At 36.5% G+C, this 21,094-nt stretch overlaps 1 protein-coding gene across 1 annotated transcript; it reads right to left on the bottom strand.

Moving 5' to 3' along the window:
- Positions 1-7,247: 7,247 nt before the first annotated feature.
- On the bottom strand, positions 7,248-14,336 carry LOC131953981 (uncharacterized). The gene is made up of 6 exons (XM_059317438.1): positions 14,236-14,336; positions 13,477-13,604; positions 11,545-11,595; positions 11,244-11,336; positions 10,627-10,689; positions 7,248-10,278 (listed from the first exon to the last, which is right to left on the bottom strand). Exons 2-6 carry the CDS (start codon positions 13,594-13,596, stop codon positions 7,438-7,440), a joined length of 3,168 nt encoding a protein of 1,055 aa, XP_059173421.1. The 5' UTR covers positions 13,597-13,604; positions 14,236-14,336; the 3' UTR covers positions 7,248-7,437.
- Between the last annotated feature and the right edge of the window lie 6,758 nt (positions 14,337-21,094).

A 21,094-nucleotide genomic window follows, 5' to 3' on the forward strand; every position in this document is an offset into this window, starting at 1 on the left:
TATTACGATTATATAAATTAAATTTCATTGAAATCAAATTGAAATTAGTAATTTGAGAATTGTTTGTCATATCAATACTTATTTGTTACTAGCATCTTTATACCCGGCACTACACGGTTATGGAGAATAAATATATTTTCGATTACATGTTTATATGCAAATATAACCTAAACCACAAGTATAACCTTAACCACAACCATAAACGTAAACGGTAATGTAAACGCACACTTAAACGCAAACATTAAAGTAAACCGAAACGCAACCCGTAACGTAAAAGTAAGCGCAAGCATAATAGTAAGCGTAAACCTTAAGCAAATCATATAACATCACTAACATACAACCACAACAACAACTTAAATGTAAACGTAAACGATATTTAAAAGTTTAATAAAATACAAGCCACGTGAATTATCTATATATATAATTCTCCTCTTCGAGCCGTTAGAAAACAAGCTGCAAACGCTCTCCCTACCTCCCCACCCCTACATGGTTTTAGTGAGCTGTGTTCACTCTAAATGTTTACAAGCAGAGCCAACGATTTTAAACGTAGGGGGGGGGGGGGGAGGGGGGGAAGGAAGGGGGGGGGGGTTATGGTCCTTAACGAGCTACTTATAGTGTTTTAAAGAAATATTTTCAGTGTCAGCGTTGGTACTGTCGAATTCACAAATTATGAATTTTTGAAAATTAGAAACAACTAAATAGCGGCGTATGTTATGCCGCGGGCCGGCTCGTAAGTCTATATATTGTTAATCTTATACTTGTTTAGAAAAATAATTATTTGGTCAAATCGCAATGTACTTTACTTCATGTTAAACTATATTAGTGTCAAAGGAAGCAAATAACTAAATAGTTAAAATCCGAATCATCCTAATATATAAAAGCCCCCGTGCGGACATCTCTCTCTCTCTCTCTCTCTCTCTCTCTCTCTCTATCTATCTATCTCTCTCTCTCTCTTTCTTTCTCTCCAGCCGATCAAACACTATTTTCTATGAAATACTCAATGAAATTATCAATGACATTGTCAATGATAAGTACCGCTCTCCTGTATTTCTCTCTCGAGAAACTCAATGATCAAGCGTTAGTAGTTATAAAGAGAGAGAGAGAGAGTTTATCAAAACGGAAATAATTCAACTCGTTTAATTAATAAAGCGTTAAACGTAATTATTAATTCTTAATTTCTCAGCGATTGATACAATTGTTTAGGGACAGTTAAACTATTTTTTTTAAATCTCGATCTTCATTTATAATTTATTAATTAAAATAAGATTTTTAAAAAATAATTAAAACAGGTCTTTGTACTATATTATTAAAAAAACAACAACGAATGAATATAGTAAATAATTTTGACTATTTCTCATTCTAAACCTATCGAATATCTTTTTTTTTTTAAATGCAAGGTAATATTTCATAGAACCTACATGATTAACTTTTCTTCTCATAAAATAAAATAAAAAAATAAAAACTATTATTCCTACAAATATTAGAGTAGTCTCCCTAGACAGTTTCTATTCGAATGTATTTTATGTTAATTTTCGTTATGAAATACAGTTGACTTTTTAAATTAATTATATAAGAAAACAATCTATCTCTGTGTATATTTATTTAAAAAAATATTATTACAATAATTAGAAAATAGGTGTTTCTGGTTAAATAGCAATTATTCTCATTCTAAATCTTTGGCTATCGAGTTTCATGGGTTTTTAAATTTAAGATTATGAACACATTGGCTTGACGAAAATGATTATATACACTTAAATACATACTAAAATTTACTTTTGTTAATAAACCTACACTATTTTATGCACACATACAAAAAAGAATATTTTAGCGGCAGTTACAACGGAAAAAAAAGGAAACTCCTTTATACTGAATAGTTCTACGTAACAACAAAAATGTAAAAATACATAGTCCTAGAGCACACTAACACATACATATATACATACGAAGATATGTGTGTGTATAAGTAGGATGTGAGGTGGGTAGAAAGGCGGGGTGGAAGGAAAGCAGTTTGGCAGGAATAACGGTAGGTAGGAAAGTAGGTAGGCAGGCAGCAGCGCAGGCACTTTAGTAGATAGGTAGGTACGTAGGCAGGGAGTTAGGTATGTAAGTAGGTGGCCTAGGTAGGAAGGCGCCTCACTCGGTATAGTGAGTGATTATAGTAGCCCATCATATTCATAGCGTTTCGCAATTATTAAGACGAACAAAGGTACCATAGTACTCACGGGAAAACCCGGGTAGCTAAATGGAACCCTGCCAGGGCGCCACCAAATCGAAATTTTTTTTCGCAGAAACCACCACAGGGGTATTAGCATTAACTTCTCAAATTTGAATGACAAACGAATGAAATCTTTGGTAATGCTTAAACAAACAAACCCACATATTCGTTTTTGGGGCGCGGGTTTGTCCACACTGCCGCCTAGACGCACCAAGGCTCACTGTATGAAAGCCTTGAGTGTACGTGAATCAACCTCTGTAATAGTGAGGTAGAACACACATTGGCGACCGCCCATGTGTTAGAGACGCGTCCCTTGGCGCTCCAGGGAGCCACTGGTTATACTTCCGCAGGGGCGCCCCTAATTAGGTTTAATTATAAAATGTCGTGTGCCACCGTGTCCCTATTGTAGGGTGCTCTTTAAAGAGGCACTCTCTGTAGAGCCCGGGGCGCTCGCTGTCGCCAACTGCCAGGGCGCCGGCGGGCGCTCATTATTCAACTTAGTGAACATTTATAGTAGCCCATCTAAACCGTAGTGTCGCCCGAGGTGGGTCTTGGCCGCTCTGGGCCACTCAACCGCCGGGGAGCTGGCGGATGAACCTGGTGTAGTTTTATCACTGAATCTCAGAGGCGTAGCACCATTCCTGGCGCCTGGGGACAAATTTTCAATTTGGCGCCCCCCCCCCCCCTCCCGCCGGAGACAAACTTTCAATTTGGCGTCCCCCCCCCTCCCCCGTATTTTTTTATATTTATAATGCAAAACTGTAGCTAAAATGAGCTTTTAAATTTTTCCCACCCATTTTGGCGCCCCTAGGGTTGGCGCCCGGGGACATATGTACCCCCGCCCCCCTCGCTACGCCTCTGCTGAATCTAGTATTACCTATGACCGCAATTGATGAGATAGCCCCTCTGGATTCCCCTCTGGATTCTGAGCTCATAATCGTATAATGAGAAAAATCGAACCCTCGCAGGGTGCCACACTTAAGAATTTTTTTCTTTCTCGAAACCCTTTTCACCAACTCCCCAAAATTTTATGACTCTCGTACGAACAATGTCAAATTGCATCTGGCTTTTATTTTTATGGAGAAAAATTGCATTGCTTTCTGTCAGAGACCCCAGATCGAATGGGGCGCCAAAAGGGGTAGACAATTTTTAAAAAATCCTCATTCTTCAATAAAATTTAAGGAAACAGATTTATACATAACTGATATCCTCAATTATTTTATATAAGGGAGTGTATGTAAGGATGGCGCCTTTTTGCCAGCGTTTGAATAGGGTTGGCACATAATTGATAGTTCGCCCCGGGCGCCGGAATAGGTTGCTACGCCTCTGCTTCCTGCTAGGGCGCCGCCCTGGCGAAAACTTTCCGGGGGGGGGGGGGGGCGTGCGAATACTGTTAAAAGTATTTTTTTTTCTATATAAATTCCGTTTCGTTCGGGGGTGGGGGGGGGGGGGGTCGATAGACTTTCTTCGGGGGGTGGGAGGGCTCTGCTCCCCCCCCCCCCTCCGAATAGATTCCTGGAAAAAACTCTGTTCACAAAGTTTTGTGGCGATCCGATAAAAAAGATGTAGTAATTCATATAGGACAAACAGATAAACATACTTTCATTTCTATAAATATAAATAGATATATTGGGCCTACTTTAACCCGCACCCGGAAACTTAGTCACAATTTTCTTTGTTACATTTGAACCCTTTAGGTTAATCAATATTAACAAAATTGAACAAGATGTAACAAATACAGTTAACCAAGAAATTGAACAAGTAAAATTCACGTTATCTTTTTATTGTTTTTAGATATAGAGTAGTAACAGACTACCTACAGGTCCTAACTCGCGACGAGGTACACATTTGTATTAAAACTCACATCTAAGACATTTTCCATTTAGGTGGGTTTTGCAGTACAGTGGCTTCTTAAGTCGTGGAAAAGTGATTGCGCTTATCATTCTCTGTTGAGTAGCTATGTATTCTGTCCTATATTAGACACATTTGTAAATATCTGTCACAATATGGGCATAGAGATGATATAACGATAGCTTATCTTTGCGGACGACGCTAAACTTTGGCATCGACACCACGGCCTACAAGTTCAAATTCGGTCCTTCAGAAATGTTTGAAGTCTCTAGATTAAAACTACTTTTCTCTTTTATGTGCCTACTGACCACATCACATGTATTTGTTCTGAAAGTCTAAAAACTGAGGCACAAATATATCGTCTAGACTTGTGAGTCTACAGATTAGGTATTTTTGCAGTTATCTAAGCCCTTGCCTGTTCTGACTCAAAGCCTTATTCTTTCTCTATCGACGTCTTGCGTAACAGGGGATTGGGTTTTTAAGGCGGCATAAAGCTTTATGTTGTTCCTTTTTGAGTACACTAGATTAAAAACTAACGTTTTCAGATGACAAAAAAAGGTTTAACCACTAATGTATCAGAATAATGGGTCAAGATTTCAATCAGTGTTTCTTCCAGACTTTTTTCTCCGGGGGGCACTTGAAATTTTCGGGGGGGGGGGGCGGTAGACTTTCATCGGGGGGGGGGGGGGGGGTGGACACTGTTAAAAGTATATATTTTCTATAGAAATTATATAAATTTCATTTCGTTCGGGGGGGGGGGGGGGGGGTTTAAAATTTTCGGGGGGGGGGGGGGGGGCTAGGCCCCCCCCAAAGAGATGCCTGGAAGAAACTCTGATTTCAATTCTTGGTTTTGGGACACGTTAGTAGCCGGGGTTGAGCTAATGTCGATAGCATAAGGACTGTACCTTGATGCGGGCGTTTTATTTGTTGCCCATCGTAATAATTGAATGGTTGATGGGGCTTCTTCAAGGGTTTGATATGCCGTAATGTTAATGATATCATGCATGTGAGGCTCTTCTAAGAAGAAAATGCGTTAAAACACTTTTTAGTTATGCTTTTTTAAAAAAGGCTTATATTTTTGACAACATAATCGTAATGAACAATAAAATGAATTTAAACAACTTTAGAATACACCTGTTTCGGCTAACATGAATGTTATTCTTCAAACTAGTAATGTTAAACGTGTCTTTTTCGACTTATAAGCAATACAGTAAATTCCGATAACGTCCAAATGCATAAAAGCAATGGCGTAGGCGAGGAGGGGTTTAATAGTGATTTAATAATGATACTTTCTTAACCCTCTACTGGACATCATGTTTGGTACCTTGCCCCCGGCAACTGGGTGGATTTGGATTACACCAAAGTTTTACATCATAGTAAATGGCTTCAGTTTTAATTATTGGAGTTGGTAGCAACATTGACACAGTTGAAGGTATTCAGAACAAGGTGGCCAGGAGAAATCGCATTAATTAGTCTGTTTGAATGTTTCACTCTATTGTGTTTATTACTTTAATAATAAGACACAATTAGAAATTTTTGTGAACGGTGGTACATCTTTAAAAATGTCTTTAAAGGGCATGCCAAAAAAATATTATTATTATAAGTTTTAAAAATGAAAGTTGTTATACAAAACCGATATGATTTTTTAGAATCATTTGTTTAGATATTTATTACTATGACAAAGAAGTTTATTATTTTCTTATATTTCTTTTGAATCTGCCGTTTGCTAGCACAAACATACAGATTTCAACTTTATACATTAGACTAGCCGTCCCAGCCAGGCCCTGCACTGGCATCTCCGAAAAACCTATCTGTAAAGGACAATTACTTGTGTATTTAGTAATCAGCGTATACCTGGCATTGCCCACCCTAACCACAACCAAAATACAAAAAAACGCAAACATAACACAAACACAAATACAAATACAAACGAAAACACAAAAACCAACGCAAAGACAACGACAAACCCAACCACAAGCACAAAGAAAAAACAAACAATAACGCAAACAAAAAAGCAAACAAAATAGAAAACGAAAACAAATCAAAGCGCAAAAACAAACCCAACCACATTCAAACAAAACTCAAACAAACCAAAAAAAAACAACGCAAACATAACACAAACACAAACACAAACACAACCACAACCACAAACACAAACACAAAGAAAACACAAACAAAAAAGCAAACGAAAACAAACCCAAATCCAAACGCTAATACAAGCACAAACGCAAACCCAAACTCAAACACAAAGAAAACACAAACCGCCTGATTCAACTTAGTAAACGACTCTAGTACCCCAACTTTTTCTTTCATTGTCTTTCGCACTCACTTAAACGAAAGTAAGCACCATAGCGAACACGGGAAGGCATGGGTCGCCAAATAGCACCCTGTTGGGGTGACGGAGGACGACCGGAATTTATTCAAAGACTATAGTAATCTTTCTTATCGATAGTCTATCGCACTATTTAAAACGAAATTATGCACCATAGAGCTCACAAGATAGCCAAGGGCGCTAAATCGAACCGTGCACGGGCGCCGGCGAACGCGCCTGTTTCAATTTAGTGAACCATTAAAATACCCCAAGTTTACCCGCAAACCGAAAGAAGATAGAGCAGCTAGCTTCTTAAATGTTATTGATTTAAAAAAAAAATAACTAGTAAACAGTACGTACATTGCATAAAAAAATAAAGACAGTATCTAAATCACCTACCACATTGTACTTGATCAATCCGTGATAGTTATGTAATTTTGTCCCAACATAAAAACAAAATAAGTAAATTTTTCATCTGATGTATGTTTTTTTTATGAAGGGAAGTAATTGTGTTTTCCTAATTTAACCAGGGACAAAATGAATGATAAAGGACTAAATGTAAAAAAAATTCAGCCATAATTAGAATTTTTGTACATGCCAATTATTATTACTGTAAGTTTAAAGAATGAAAATTGTTTTACTATGCTTTCAGAATATTTTTTTTTTAAATCATGAATTTAGACAATGAGCACTTTAGACATTTAACACTTGACGCTAAACAAGTACTTTTTTTTCTTAAATTCCTTTCAAAACCACGGTAACATACATTTTATTAACATACGGAATTGAACTTTATATATTAGATATTCGTACATCAACAAACAGTCAAATCATCTAAGTAAATACACAAACAAAATAAAGAAAAAGAGGTATTTTTAATCGCTTTTATTAAATATTTTTAGAGCAATAATTCTTTACACTGGTCACTATTACGTATTTGTTTTCATAGTTTTAACATTTTGCAACCATATTAAAATAATGGGATTTTTGTTTTGTTTTTATAAACACGAGGTGTTTATAGTTATAAATTCACAAAGAATTTTTTGTATGGTAGAAAAAATTACGAAATAGCTAAAACTGGTCCAATGTAGTCAGTCCATACGTCCTCGGTAAGATCTTTCTTGCCAGTGATAAGTGGGGTAACAATTTGAGCAATTTGGAGGGCTGGTGCAATGTAGTCAGTCCAAGCTTCCTCGGTCAGTTCTTTCTTGCCAGTGATAAGTGGGGTAACAATTTGAGCAATTTGGAGGGCTGGTGCAATGTAGTCAGTCCATACTTCTTGGGTAAGTTCTCTCTTGCCATTAATGATAAGTGGTGCAACGACTTCAGCAATTTGGAGGGCTGGTGCAATGTAGTCAGTCCAAGCTTCCTCGGTCAGTTCTTTCTTGCCAGTGATAAGTGGGGTAACAATTTGAGCAATTTGGAGGGCTGGTGCAATGTAGTCAGTCCAAGCTTCCTCAGTCAGTTCTTTCTTACCAGTGATAAGTGGGGTAACAATTTGAGCAATTTGGAGGGCTGGTGCAATGTAGTCAGTCCATGCTTCCTCGGTCAGTTCTTTCTTGCCAGTGATAAGTGGGGTAACAATTTGAGCAATTTGGAGGGCTGGTGCAATGTAGTCAGTCCAAGCTTCCTCGGTCAGTTCTTTCTTGCCAGTGATCAGTGGGGTAACAATTTGAGCAATTTGGAGGGCTGGTGCAATGTAGTCAGTCCAAGCTTCCTCGGTAAGTTCTTTCTTGCCAGTGATAAGTGGGGTAACAATTTGAGCAATTTGGAGGGCTGGTGCAATGTAGTCAGTCCATACTTCTTGGGTAAGTTCTCTCTTGCCATTAATGATAAGTGGTGCAACAACTTCAGCAATTTGGAGGGCTGGTGCAATGTAGTCAGTCCAAGCTTCCTCGGTCAGTTCTTTCTTGCCAGTGATAAGTGGTGTAACAATTTGAGCAATTTGGAGGGCTGGTGCAATGTAGTCAGTCCATACTTCTTGGGTAAGTTCTCTCTTGCCATTAATGATAAGTGGTGCAACGACTTCAGCAATTTGGAGGGCTGGTGCAATGTAGTCAGTCCAAGCTTCCTCGGTCAGTTCTTTCTTGCCAGTGATAAGTGGGGTCACAATTTGAGCAATTTGGAGGGCTGGTGCAATGTAGTCAGTCCATACCTCTTCTTGTGAGAGCTCTTTCTTTCCAACTAAGGGTAAAAGTGCAGTTCCGATTTGAATAGCTGGTCCAATGAAATCAGTCCAGGCTTCTTGTGAGATCTCTTTCTTTCCAACTAAGGGTAAAAGTGCAGTTCCGATTTGAATAGCTGGTCCAATGAAATCAGTCCATGCCTCTTGTGAGATCTCTTTCTTTCCAACTAAGGGTAAAAGTGCAGTTCCGATTTGGATAGCTGGTCCAATGAAATCAGTCCATGCCTCTTGTGAAATCTCTTTCTTTCCAACTAAGGGTAAAAGTGCAGTTCCGATTTGAATAGCTGGTCCAATGAAATCAGTCCATGCCTCTTGTGAGATCTCTTTCTTTCCAACTAAGGGTAAAAGTGCAGTTCCGATTTGAAGAGCTGGTCCAATGAAATCAGTCCATGCCTCTTGTGAGATCTCTTTCTTTCCAACTAAGGGTAAAAGTGCAGTTCCGATTTGAATAGCTGGTCCAATGAAATCAGTCCATGCCTCTTGTGAGATCTCTTTCTTTCCAACTAAGGGTAAAAGTGCAGTTCCGATTTGAATAGCTGGTCCAATGAAATCAGTCCATGCTTCTTGTGAAATCTCTTTCTTTCCAACTAAGGGTAAAAGTGCAGTTCCGATTTGAATAGCTGGTCCAATGAAATCAGTCCATGCCTCTTGTGAGATCTCTTTCTTTCCAACTAAGGGTAAAAGTGCAGTTCCGATTTGAATAGCTGGTCCAATGAAATCAGTCCATGCCTCTTGTGTGATCTCTTTCTTTCCAACTAAGGGTAAAAGTGCAGTTCCGATTTGGATAGCTGGTCCAATGAAATCAGTCCATGCCTCTTGTGAGATCTCTTTCTTTCCAACTAAGGGTAAAAGTGCAGTTCCGATTTGAATAGCTGGTCCAATGAAATCAGTCCATGCCTCTTGTGAGATCTCTTTCTTTCCAACTAAGGGTAAAAGTGCAGTTCCGATTTGAATAGCTGGTCCAATGAAATCAGTCCATGCCTCTTGTGAGATCTCTTTCTTTCCAACTAAGGGTAAAAGTGCAGTTCCAATTTGAAGAGCTGGTCCAATGAAATCAGTCCATGCCTCTTGTGAGATCTCTTTCTTTCCAACTAAGGGTAAAAGTGCAGTTCCGATTTGAATAGCTGGTCCAATGAAATCAGTCCATGCCTCTTGTGAGATCTCTTTCTTTCCAACTAAGGGTAAAAGTGCAGTTCCGATTTGAATAGCTGGTCCAATGAAATCAGTCCATGCCTGTAGTGAGACCTCTTTCTTTCCAATTAAAGGTGCAACTGCAGTTGCGATTTGAATAGCTGGTCCAATGAAATCAGTCCATGACTCTTCAAGATCTTTTTTGCCGATTAGAAGAGGTGCCACAACTTGTGCAACTTGGAGGGCTGGTCCAATGTAGTCAGTCCAAGCTTCTTGCGTTAGTTCTTTCTTGCCGAGCAGTAAAGGTGCAACGGTTGTTGCAATCTGGATAGCTGGTGCAATGAAGTCAGTCCAGCCTTCTTGAGTAAGATCTTTTTTTCCAATTAGTGGAGCAAGGGTGGTTGCGATTTGAAGGGCTGGAGCAATGTAGTCAGTCCACGCTTCTTGAGAAATTTCTTTCTTGCCAATCAAAGGTGCAACAACTTGAGCGATTTGGAGGGCTGGTCCAATGTAGTCGGTCCATGCTTCCTGTGACTTGATGGTAATGGTGATTGTACCGGAGATATCTTCCATGTTATCTCTTTTCTGCAAGGCAATTTTGTTTTAAATATTGAAAGCACACATTATTAAGATTAAACACATTTCGTTTCCTTTATTAATGGATATCTGGATAGGTCACTATAGTGATTAAAATCCCAATAGCATTAAATGTTCGCGTTACCAGAGCTTTAAAAATGGCTTTAATCTGGTTGACTTTTCCTTCCCTATTTCACCATTTTTTTTTCATTCCGATTTTATTAGTAGTGATCAGTAAAGATAAAGGGTTTAATACAGATTTTTTTTACTTCTTTTAAAATGTTACCGGTGTATAAAATGTATTGCTTAACTGTTCTTCTTCTAAAATAATAGCGGTGTATAAAATGTGTTTTTTACCTGTTCTTCTTGAGATTTGATTTGGATGGTGATGGTTCCAGTAATGTCCTGTCCATCTCTCTTCTGTGGGAAGAAATTTACTGACCTTTTAATTTCTATATAAATGTTTAAATCTTTATATTATATACAAGATACAACAACACATTTACACACACACACACACACATATATATATATATATATATATATATATATATATATATATATATATATATATATATATATAAGCACACACACATACATATAAATAAATATATCTATATATATATCTATATATCTATATCTATATATATATATATTTCTATATCTATCTATCTATCTATCTATCTATATATATATATATATATATATATATATATATATATATATATATATATATATATATATATATATATATATATATATATATGTATATGTATATGTATATGTGTGTATGTATATATATATATATATATAGAAGAACACACACACTCACTATTATATATATATATATATATATATATATATATATATATATATATATATATATATATATATATATATATATATATATATGTGTGTGTGTGTGTGTGTGTTCTTTAAATGAACATTTAATATAATCTGAGACATTATCTTACAGAGAACACAGCGGGAAGGATTGATGTGGTACTCCATCCGTCCAGAGCCTTAATGGTGATGGTGATGGTACCTGAGATGTCCTCCTCTCTTTTCTACAAGTTTGTTGGGGTGGGGGAGAGAGAGAGATTCAATTTCATATATAACTCTTTAATTTCCATTCAATGTATGAGTGCACTTGGTTAGTAAATCTTTCATGTTTACATGGAAATTTAACACGGTTTTAAAAACCATTTATTTACTAAGAATTATTTATTTTAGTTACAAATTTCCCCTCGAGTGTTTCAAAGTTGTTTTTCTTACCTGCACTTCATCAGCCCTGAAGTTGACTGAGATGGTAGCAGAAATGTCCTCCTGTATTGGGGGAAGATCGATATTTTTATCTCATGTATTTAAGTGTCTTGATGTATGTGAGTGTCTGCATGTGTTCGTGCATTAGTGTCTTTACAAGGTGTGCGTTTGGGCGTCTTTATGTGTGTGTGTGTGTGTGAGTGCCTTTATGTATTGGTGTTTGTGGGGGGGGGGGGGGGGTTTGCTTATCTCTTTTTCTTATCTAGCCATTACCATTTTATTTAGAGAAAACACTTCTAAATAAGCAGCAACCTCTACATAGACAGGACCATATTACATAGACAGGCCTCTACTACATAGCCCCTACAACTTATACAGGCTCTTACTACATAGACAAACCCCTACTACATAGACATACACAAATGTAATACAATGTACGTAAGAAGCATCGCTTGTCATTTAGTGCTTTTAAAACTATTACAATCACTACATACAATTAACAGAACGATACATTATTTGCGATTCAATTTTACTATATTGCATTATCTGTAAACTATTACAAAGAATGAGGAAAGGAAAGGAATTGATGGGATCCTTCGTGAAGAACAAGCTGGCTTTAGGGCCAACAGGTCATGTAACGACCAAATATTTGTCTTGCGCACTATCGTGGAACAGTCCCTGGAGTGGAATTCGTCTCTCTACATCAACTACATAGATTTCGAGAAAGCATTTGATAGCATCCACCATCCATCATTATGGAAGATACTAGAGCTATATGGCTTTCCAGGAAAAGTCATAAACATACTTAAGGACATGTACTATGATAACCAATGCTGTGTGCGACACGAAAATCAGCAAAGTGAATGGTTCAAGGTAAAAACAGGAGTCAGACAGGGCTGTGTCATCTCACCTGTCATCTTTTTGGTGGTAATAGACTGGATTATGAGAAGAGCCAATGAGGATAAGCCAAGAGGAATTGTTTGGGAACTTACCAACCACCTAGAGGACTGTGACTTTGCTGATGACTTGGCTCTACTTTCACATGCCCAAAAAGACATCCTAGCGAAAACCACAAGAATAGAGCAAATTGCCAAAAGCGTTTGGCTAAAGATAAACTCCGGAAAAACCAAGCTAATGAAAATAAAAACCAAAAGTGCTCTCAAGACCTTTGCGAATGGAGTAGAGCTAGAAGAGGTCGAAGACTTTAAGTACCTCGGCAGCTATATATCAGCAAATGGCAGCATGGAGAAAGAAATTGCCACCAGAATAGCAATGGCACCACAAGCTTTCAACAGACTCGCTAAGATTTGGAAATCATCCTCACTGCAGCAGAGAACTAAAATAAGGATCTATAAGTCAAATGTACGTTCTGTACTCCTCTATGCTGCAGAGTCATGGAAACTAAACAAGAAAGGAGAGAGCCGACTCAGAGGCTTTGAAAGAAGATCCCTCCAACGCATCCTCAGGATAAAGTGGGACGACAAAGTCCCGAACAAGGAAATATGGCGAAGGACAGGATTAAACGACATTGTCTCAGAAGTTCGAACGAGGAGATGGAGATGGCTGGGCCATGTCCTACGCATGAGCAAAAAAAGACTCCCCAACATGGCGCTGAAGTGGAACCCACCCGGAAAGAGAAATAGAGGAAGACCACTGGGAACATGGAGGAGGGAGATGGAAGAAGAAGTACAGGCTACTGGCAAAACCTGGCATGAACTAAAGTGGCTCGCCCAGGACAGGGTGGAATGGCGGAGATTTGTTGCTGCCCTATACTCCACAGGGAGTGATGAGGATTAAGTTAAGTAAGTAAACTTTAAACATATTGGCCTAGATATTCTCAATTTTACCTATCAGTAAATAAATTATTATCATGTATTATCCTTATGTAATCTCTAGGCAAACTCTGAACTCTAATCCTTAGCAAGTTTGTAATAATTTTATTACCGGAATTTGGGCTTCCTCAGAACGGATCTGGATGGTGATGGTGCCGGAAATGTCCTCTTGGACGGGCATGCCAGTGATGGCACCCACAAGGAGCAACGTTAGGAGAGCAGGGGAAAACATTGTGACCGCTGTAGACAATTCAAGGGGATAAAGGTGAAATTACTTTTACAAAAGTTGAAGTCCTAGGTAGTCACCATTACACAATACTGTCCTCGTAACATATGTCTAATTCTGTCATCTAACTTCAGTCTAATTGTGTCATCTAACTTCAGTCTAATTGTGTCTCCTAACATAGGTCTAATTATGTCATCTAACTTCAGTCTAATTGTGTCTCCTAACATATGTCTAATTGTGTCATCTAACGTTTGTCTAATTGTGTAATTTAACGGATGTTTAATTGTGTCTCCTAACATATGTCTAATTTTGTCATCTAACTTCAGTCGAATTGTGTCATCTAACTTCAGTCTCATTATGTCTCCTAACATATCTCTAGTTGTGTCATCTAACTTTAGTCTAATTGTGTCTCCGAACATATGTCTAATTGTGTCATCTAACGGTTGTCTAATTGTGTAATTTAACGGATGTTTAATTGTGTCTCCTAACGTCTATTTAATGTCCTCTAACTTTGTAACATTAAGTCCGTCAAATAGTACTACAAATAATGCATCTGTTATTAATGCTATGATACATTTATTGCTATATTAATTTGAAGATTAAAATTAAAACCTTTTAAGGTTTCTAAGAGTAAGAAGACCATACCTCAGTGAACTACTTCTACAATGTTCAACATTCAAGTTGGTGTAGCCGATATTAATACTAAAATTTTTAAAAACTCCTTTTTTTTCAAGTCACGATTTAATAGATAAGACAGAGTGTACGGGAAAAGAAATAATGTTAGCAGTTGTGCTGGGTCAGTAGGTGTCAAAAAGTGTCCTATCTAATGACAATTTCTTCTCTATTCAGAGACATTATTAGATACATATCCTGCTTATGCCCACGTCCCACGCTTGTAAAAAAAATTGCAAAAATGTATTAACAAGTATATAAAACATAATCATGTTTCATTGCTTTCGGAAATGGTTAGACTAAAAACAATTAATTAAAAAAAAGTTTTAATAATAAGATTTTATGTAATAATGCACTAAAAATTAGAAAATAAATTATGTACTACTCTTTAAATAACTATAAAGAAAAGCGTGGGTCACTTTAGTCCGAACGAAATTGGAATTTATGTAGAAAATATATACTTTTACCAGTGTCCTCCCCCACCCCCATCCACGGAAAATGTAGTGCGCCCCCACCAGAGAAAAAAAGTTTGGAAGAAACACTGCTAGCAAGAAACATTTATGTCAAATGGTTATTTTTGGTGAAACAATGTTTATGTTTGTTAATTATTGACTTTTGGTGTTAAGCAGTATTTATAGATATTTAACTATGTCCTTGGCCAATATACTTGTTAGTGTTATATTTTATTGTTAAAAACTATTGAAATTGATTTTATTTTTTTGGGAAAAAATTATATTATTTATTTCTCAATTATCAGAATATGCATATTTAGTAGTGGTGTGAATTCCCCAGCCACATAAAAGTAGAATTTTAACAATGGTCACGATGTAGATGGAAAGATTCAATCATTAGGTCCTGTACGCAGCATACGGAAATACTCTTCACTACTCATTATCTACTTTCTTTTAAAAAAACTTTGGTTACTAAAATATGTAAACGATTTTTTGAGTGACCAATTTTTTTATGAAAGAAAGTAGATGATTTTTATTTTTTTTATCTTCAGAGATTTCAAAAACGTGTTGTTGTTTTTTATAATTGTTTTATTTAAAAATAGCTTAGCCTTGTCAAGACAAAAGCACTCTGATGGTATGGACACATGGCATGATTTAGAGGCTTCTCAAAAGACACTGTCATATTGACTCTAATGCTTATTATATTTGTGTAACGAATCATATTGAGGAAGGGAAGGTGACGTGTATGTTAATTGTTTTAATCGTAGCTCTATACATGTTTCTTTATACATTTTTATTATGAAACATACATATGTGCGTTAACATTTAAATGTGGATTTGCCTATAATTAGCTGGAGCAAAGTCTAGCCAATAACGGCTAGTGTGTAGTAAAATAATAAATAAATATTCGAAGTATTTTGTATTCTACCTTATAGATTTCTGCTAAATATCTGAATCTATTAATATGTCGAAGATGTTTATGTTTTTATTATATTATATCTTAAATGAATTCGCTTTTGACTCATACATTAATAAAATATAATATAAGTTGTGGCCATTTCTGTAACTTAGCCTAGAATACTGGTAACATCTGTTGAGATTCTGTGACGGTGTTCCATTTGCTGCTGGTGTCTTCTGGTACTGTAGTACTGGTATTGTGTCAGTGTTACTTAATCTCCGATTGTTATTTATGTCGTGTGTCGCAGTGGCGGAACTAGAAAAAATGGGCCACCCCGCAAAATATTTTTTGTTTATATATATATATATATATATATATATATATATATATATATATATATATATATATATATATATATACAATACGAACATAGGATACTCATTTCTGGCCTGATCGGGTTTTGAAAAACAAAATTCAATTAAATCTAATCACAACAATATGTCATGTGTATGAGTGCATTGGTCTGTTTTGAAAATCTCTGTTTTCATTTATGTTTGCCTTAATACTTCTAATCATTAGGTCGGTCAAAAGTATATAAATCATGAAGCTTTGTATAAGTAATGGTGTCTCGTGTTATGATTATTTGTATGTTTTTTTTTGTATTTATATTATTAGTTTTAACTATATTTCATTATTATACTATACCATTCTTTAGTACTTATTTCTTTTTTAAAATAATAATTAAGATAAGTAATTGCTGCTTAATTTGATTATTACAAATCTATTAAAAGGAGCTTATGAACACCCCTATTTGGCTATTTGAAAAAAGGGAAATAATTTATGGAAGTGGTTTGAACGTTTGCCTATCTTTCACACTACAGCTCAAGTGTATATTTAAAAAAAATTTTTTACGCAACAGCATGTCTTAGCTACTATATAATATCACTACTGTATTATATCTGTTATCTGTCTGTTATTTACAAAACCACTATCAAGGTGCCCGTGACGAAACTAATATATATATATCTAATATATAAAGCTTAATTCTGTATGTAAAGATAAATATGTTTGTCGTGGACATACTTCCATGGATTTAAGTGTTAGATAATTAAAGTCCTTAAGGTCTAAATTTATGAGTTAAAAATTTAATATTGAAAGATTTGGGAAATAATTTTCATTTATCAAACTGAAAGTAATAATTTTCGGCATGTTCATTAAACACAAGTTTTAAAAAAATATCATCTTTTACAAAAATTATAATTATATCTTTATTTAGTCCTATAGCACTTACTTCCCTTAGATAAATTAGGAAAACACAATTACTTCCCTTTATAAAACCATTGCATTAGTGGAAACGAATTTACTTTTTATTACTTTGTTTTGGTGTTGGGAAAAAAAATAATTACATAATTAGCGGGGATTGATCAAGTGCAAAGTTGTAGGTATTTTACGGATAAGATTGGAGTATTATAATTGTTCATTAAATTGAAACAGGCGCGTTCGTTTAAGTGAGTGCAAAAGACTATGAATAAGTTGGGGTACTATAGTCGTTCATTTAGCTAAAACAGGTGATAAACGGGCGTTTATGTTCGCGTTAGTGTTTTCTTTGTGTTTCGGTGGGTTTGCGTTAGTGGTTGCGTTTTGATTTGGTTCGTTTTTGTTCTTTCTTTTTTCGTTTTTGTTTTTGTTTGTGTTTGTGTTTTTTTCTTTGGGTTTGTATTTGTGTTTTTGGTTGGTTTTGTGTTTGGATTTGGTTTGTTTTCGTTTGCTTTTACGTTGTTTTTTGTGTTGGTATTGGTGTTTGTGGTTGTGGTTGGGTTTGTTGCTAGGTTTTTGTTTTCGTTTGTATTTGTAATTGTGTTAGCGTTATGTTTGCGTTTTGTTGTTTTGGTTTTAATTGGTTGTGGTTTGGGTGGGCAACGCCGGGTGTATGATGATTACTAAACACACAGGTAATGGTCTTTAACAGAAAGGTTTTTCACAGAAGCAAGAGCAGGGCCTGGCCGGGACGACTATTATATATATATATATATATATATATATATATATATATATATATATATATATATATATATATATATATATATATATATATAATATATATATATATATATATATAACACACTATCATTCGTGTATTTATTTGAGACGTTTGCCTTGTTTTCTAGAACAGTGGTTATTAAATGTAAACATTGTCGGCACTTTATTTCTTGGATATTAGTTGTTGGAGCGCTAGCTTGTCAACACTACCACCGATTCGAGCCAGCTTTGTTGTTGGACCGCTAGTTTGTCTACACTACCTCCGATACGAGCCAGCTTAGTTGTTGAGGCGCTATCTATGCGCTTCTTCATAGCTAAGAGCGGGAGGGGAGGTCTGAGAAAGGAACTTAAAAGGGAAAACAAAGCACCAATGTGCTTTTATCCATCAGTACCAAATTTGGAATGGTCTCAAAAAGCCGTCTTAATATCTAGCGGCCTCTCGCGCAATTGATGTTTTTTCAAAAGAATTTTGCTGACAATAGCGTGTGTTTGATTATAGGAAAAAGAATATACAAGAGCGTGGAATGGTGTCTATACAATAAAAATACTCCAACCGCAGCTACAGTATTCTATTTTCAAAACAACCATCAGGTCAAAAATGCAAGAAAATTAATTTTAACTTAAAAAATGATTGTGGGCCCCCTAAACGGCGTGCCCCCCCCCCCCCCGCAATGCGGGGGAGGGGGGGCACGCCGTTTAGGGGGTCTGGGGGCACTGTAGTTCCGCCCCTGGTGTGTCGAGTTGTGGTGCATCTGTGTGGGCTACATGGCAGTGATTTGTCCAACATTCAGTGATGTTAATTGCTTTGTTTATGTAGTTCTTTTATGTAGAGTTGGATGGCTGCTTTCTTATCAGTGTAGAAAGTGAAACAGCGGTTGTGTTCATGTAGTGATTGAATGTTCATTTTTTTTTCTGATAAGCATAATGCTTGTAGTTGACTGTTGGAGAGACGCATTTAAGTATTCGTTAGCTTTGTTTTGCACGTGGAAAGAGAATGAAATAGACAGTGTTTTGGTTGTGTTGTGTATTGTGGTAATAAAAATGTGCTAGGAAAAGAGCCAAGTGTCTCCTCTATCGTCGTAGATAAGTGTTATGCTGTGTGTGAAAGGTTACGAGAGTAAATGTGTTGTTACATGTATATGTTAAAGGATCTATATATATATATATATATATATATATATATATATATATATATATATATATATATATATATTATATATATATATATATATATAAATATATATATATATATATATATATATATATATATATATATATATATATATATATATATTTCTCTTCTGGGAGGCGCTAGAAAACAAGCTGTAAGCGCGCTCCCTACCACCCCGCCCCTACATGGTCTGGTGAGCTGTGGTTCAAGCTAAATGTTTACAATCATAGAGCGGGTTTAGTGACGGCTATTAGGGGCAGATAATTTAGTTTGAAACTATGTTAAACTTAGGGGAGGTAACTAAGAGGAGGCTGCTTTCACGCGGTGGGGGGTATTGTAGGGGATGGGGGAAAAGGAGGGTGGGGAAGTGTCGTTCTTAACGACCTACTGATTGTGTTTTAAAGCAAATATTTTCAATGGCAGCATTGGTACTGTCGAATTCACAAATTATGAATTACTGAAAAGTAGAAAATAAAACAACTAAATAGCGGCGTATGATATGCCGCGGGTCGGCTCGTGTTGTATAAATTAAGATCGCGACTGTGTGACGCGGTACTCAAGAATGTGACGTTTTATTGCAGGATCGTTGTTCTGGGGAAGAAGGTTGCAGAGTCTTGACTCTTTTGTAAATGCGAAACGTAAAGTCTACTGAAACGTCACATTCTTGCTTACTGCCTCTTGCGTACATTCATGATATTTTCTTTATATAACAACACACATACTCTTGTGCTCTATCACACAGAGGCGTAGCGAGGGTCGGGCGGGGGTGCGGGCTGCATTGGGTGACACCATTAAGGGGGGTGACACCAAGGCAAAAAATTACCAAATTTTTAGAAGAAAAATGCTTTTTTGCTTGTCTCATTAATAATTTTAAGAACAAATTTAGTAATGTATGTATATATATATATATATATACATATATATATATATATATATATGTATATATATATATATATATATATATATATATATATATATATATATATATATATATATATATATATATATAATTTCTTTGGGGGCGGGAGGGGTGGTGACACCTCGAAGTGCCGCACCGGGTGACACCCGACCTAGCGACGCCACTACTATCATACATCATAACACCCCCCTCACACCTAGCTAATAACATTAGCTTCAACGAACACATTATTGATCCAGCATACAGTTTCATTTAAAAATGTCAACTAGCAAGACATGCACACATACCAGAGGCGTAGCGAGGTCAGGTGTCATCCTGTGCGGCACCTGATGGTGTGAACCCACGGTTCGCGGACCTTTGACCATATGGTCAAAGCACCTGTGGTCAAAGCACCTAGGACCATTGACCCACCCCACCCCCGTAAGAAAAAAAAATTAAATTAAATTAAATATATATATATATATATATATATATATATATATATATATATATATATATATATATATATATATATATATATATATATATATATATATATATACATATATATATCCCATATACACGTGTAAATATGTGTATACGCATGTGTTTATGTATTCAAATATTTTTTTTTCTGCTGGATGTATTTTTTACCCCTCCTCCCCCACCCCGAACATGGATTAACATATAACTTATTACGATTCTCAACCAAACCGTTTTCTTCAAGCATATATATTGCAACGTTGAGTTGATGTGACTTCCTTCCCCCCCCCCCCTCGTGACCCCTTTGGTGTTTGCTTTATACTGTGCTCAGATAATACTAATGATTTGTATCTACATTCGGTTATAAATTCAGCTGGATGTTGCCTGTTTTCTTTATCATTAACAGATTTACGTTATGGTGTCACCCCCCCCCCCCCCAACCCCGCTACACCCGTGTCGGGATTTGTCCATTTTGCTCTTAAAAGACTATTTAATTCACTCTAATTAATCATTTAATTAAGTGAAATTATAATTCTTCTGTATATCTTTTGCTATTTTTTTTGCCTTGGTGTCACCCCCCCCCCCCTAAATGATGTCACTCGGTGCGTTCCGCCCCCCCCCCGCCCCCCCCCCTCGCTACGCCTCTGACACATATCATCTTTATAATTCACTAGACTGCACATTATTCTTGGATAACTGTGGGTTTCGGATTGGGGGGGGCGAGATGGGTCATCCATAAATAACGTCAAGTTTAACGATTTTTATCTTTTCCCTCACCCTCCTCCTACCACTGCCACACCGAATTCGACTGAGCGTGGGTCTGACCACACTATCCCTTCATATTCCGAGGTAACAAAAACAGGTGAACTCTACTTCACCTGCCCCGTGTC

The sequence above is a fragment of the Physella acuta genome, unplaced genomic scaffold (genome assembly GCF_028476545.2).
Source record: "Physella acuta isolate Inbredline_101_S28 unplaced genomic scaffold, ASM2847654v3 ptg000968l, whole genome shotgun sequence".
NCBI classification, from domain to species: domain Eukaryota; kingdom Metazoa; phylum Mollusca; class Gastropoda; family Physidae; genus Physella; species Physella acuta.

What these genes read in the sequence shown, in the direction of transcription:
- LOC131953981 (XM_059317438.1), bottom strand. Translation starts at nt 13,596, where the DNA reads ATGTTTTCCCCTGCTCTCCTAACGTTGCTCCTTGTGGGTGCCATCACT. An exon ending in TCAGGGCTGATGAAGTGCAG is followed by an intron (nt 11,337 to 11,544) that starts GTAAGAAAAACA and finishes ACAAACTTGTAG; the next exon opens with AAAAGAGAGGAGGACATCTC. An exon ending in TCCTTCCCGCTGTGTTCTCT is followed by an intron (nt 10,690 to 11,243) that starts GTAAGATAATGT and finishes TTCTTCCCACAG; the next exon opens with AAGAGAGATGGACAGGACAT.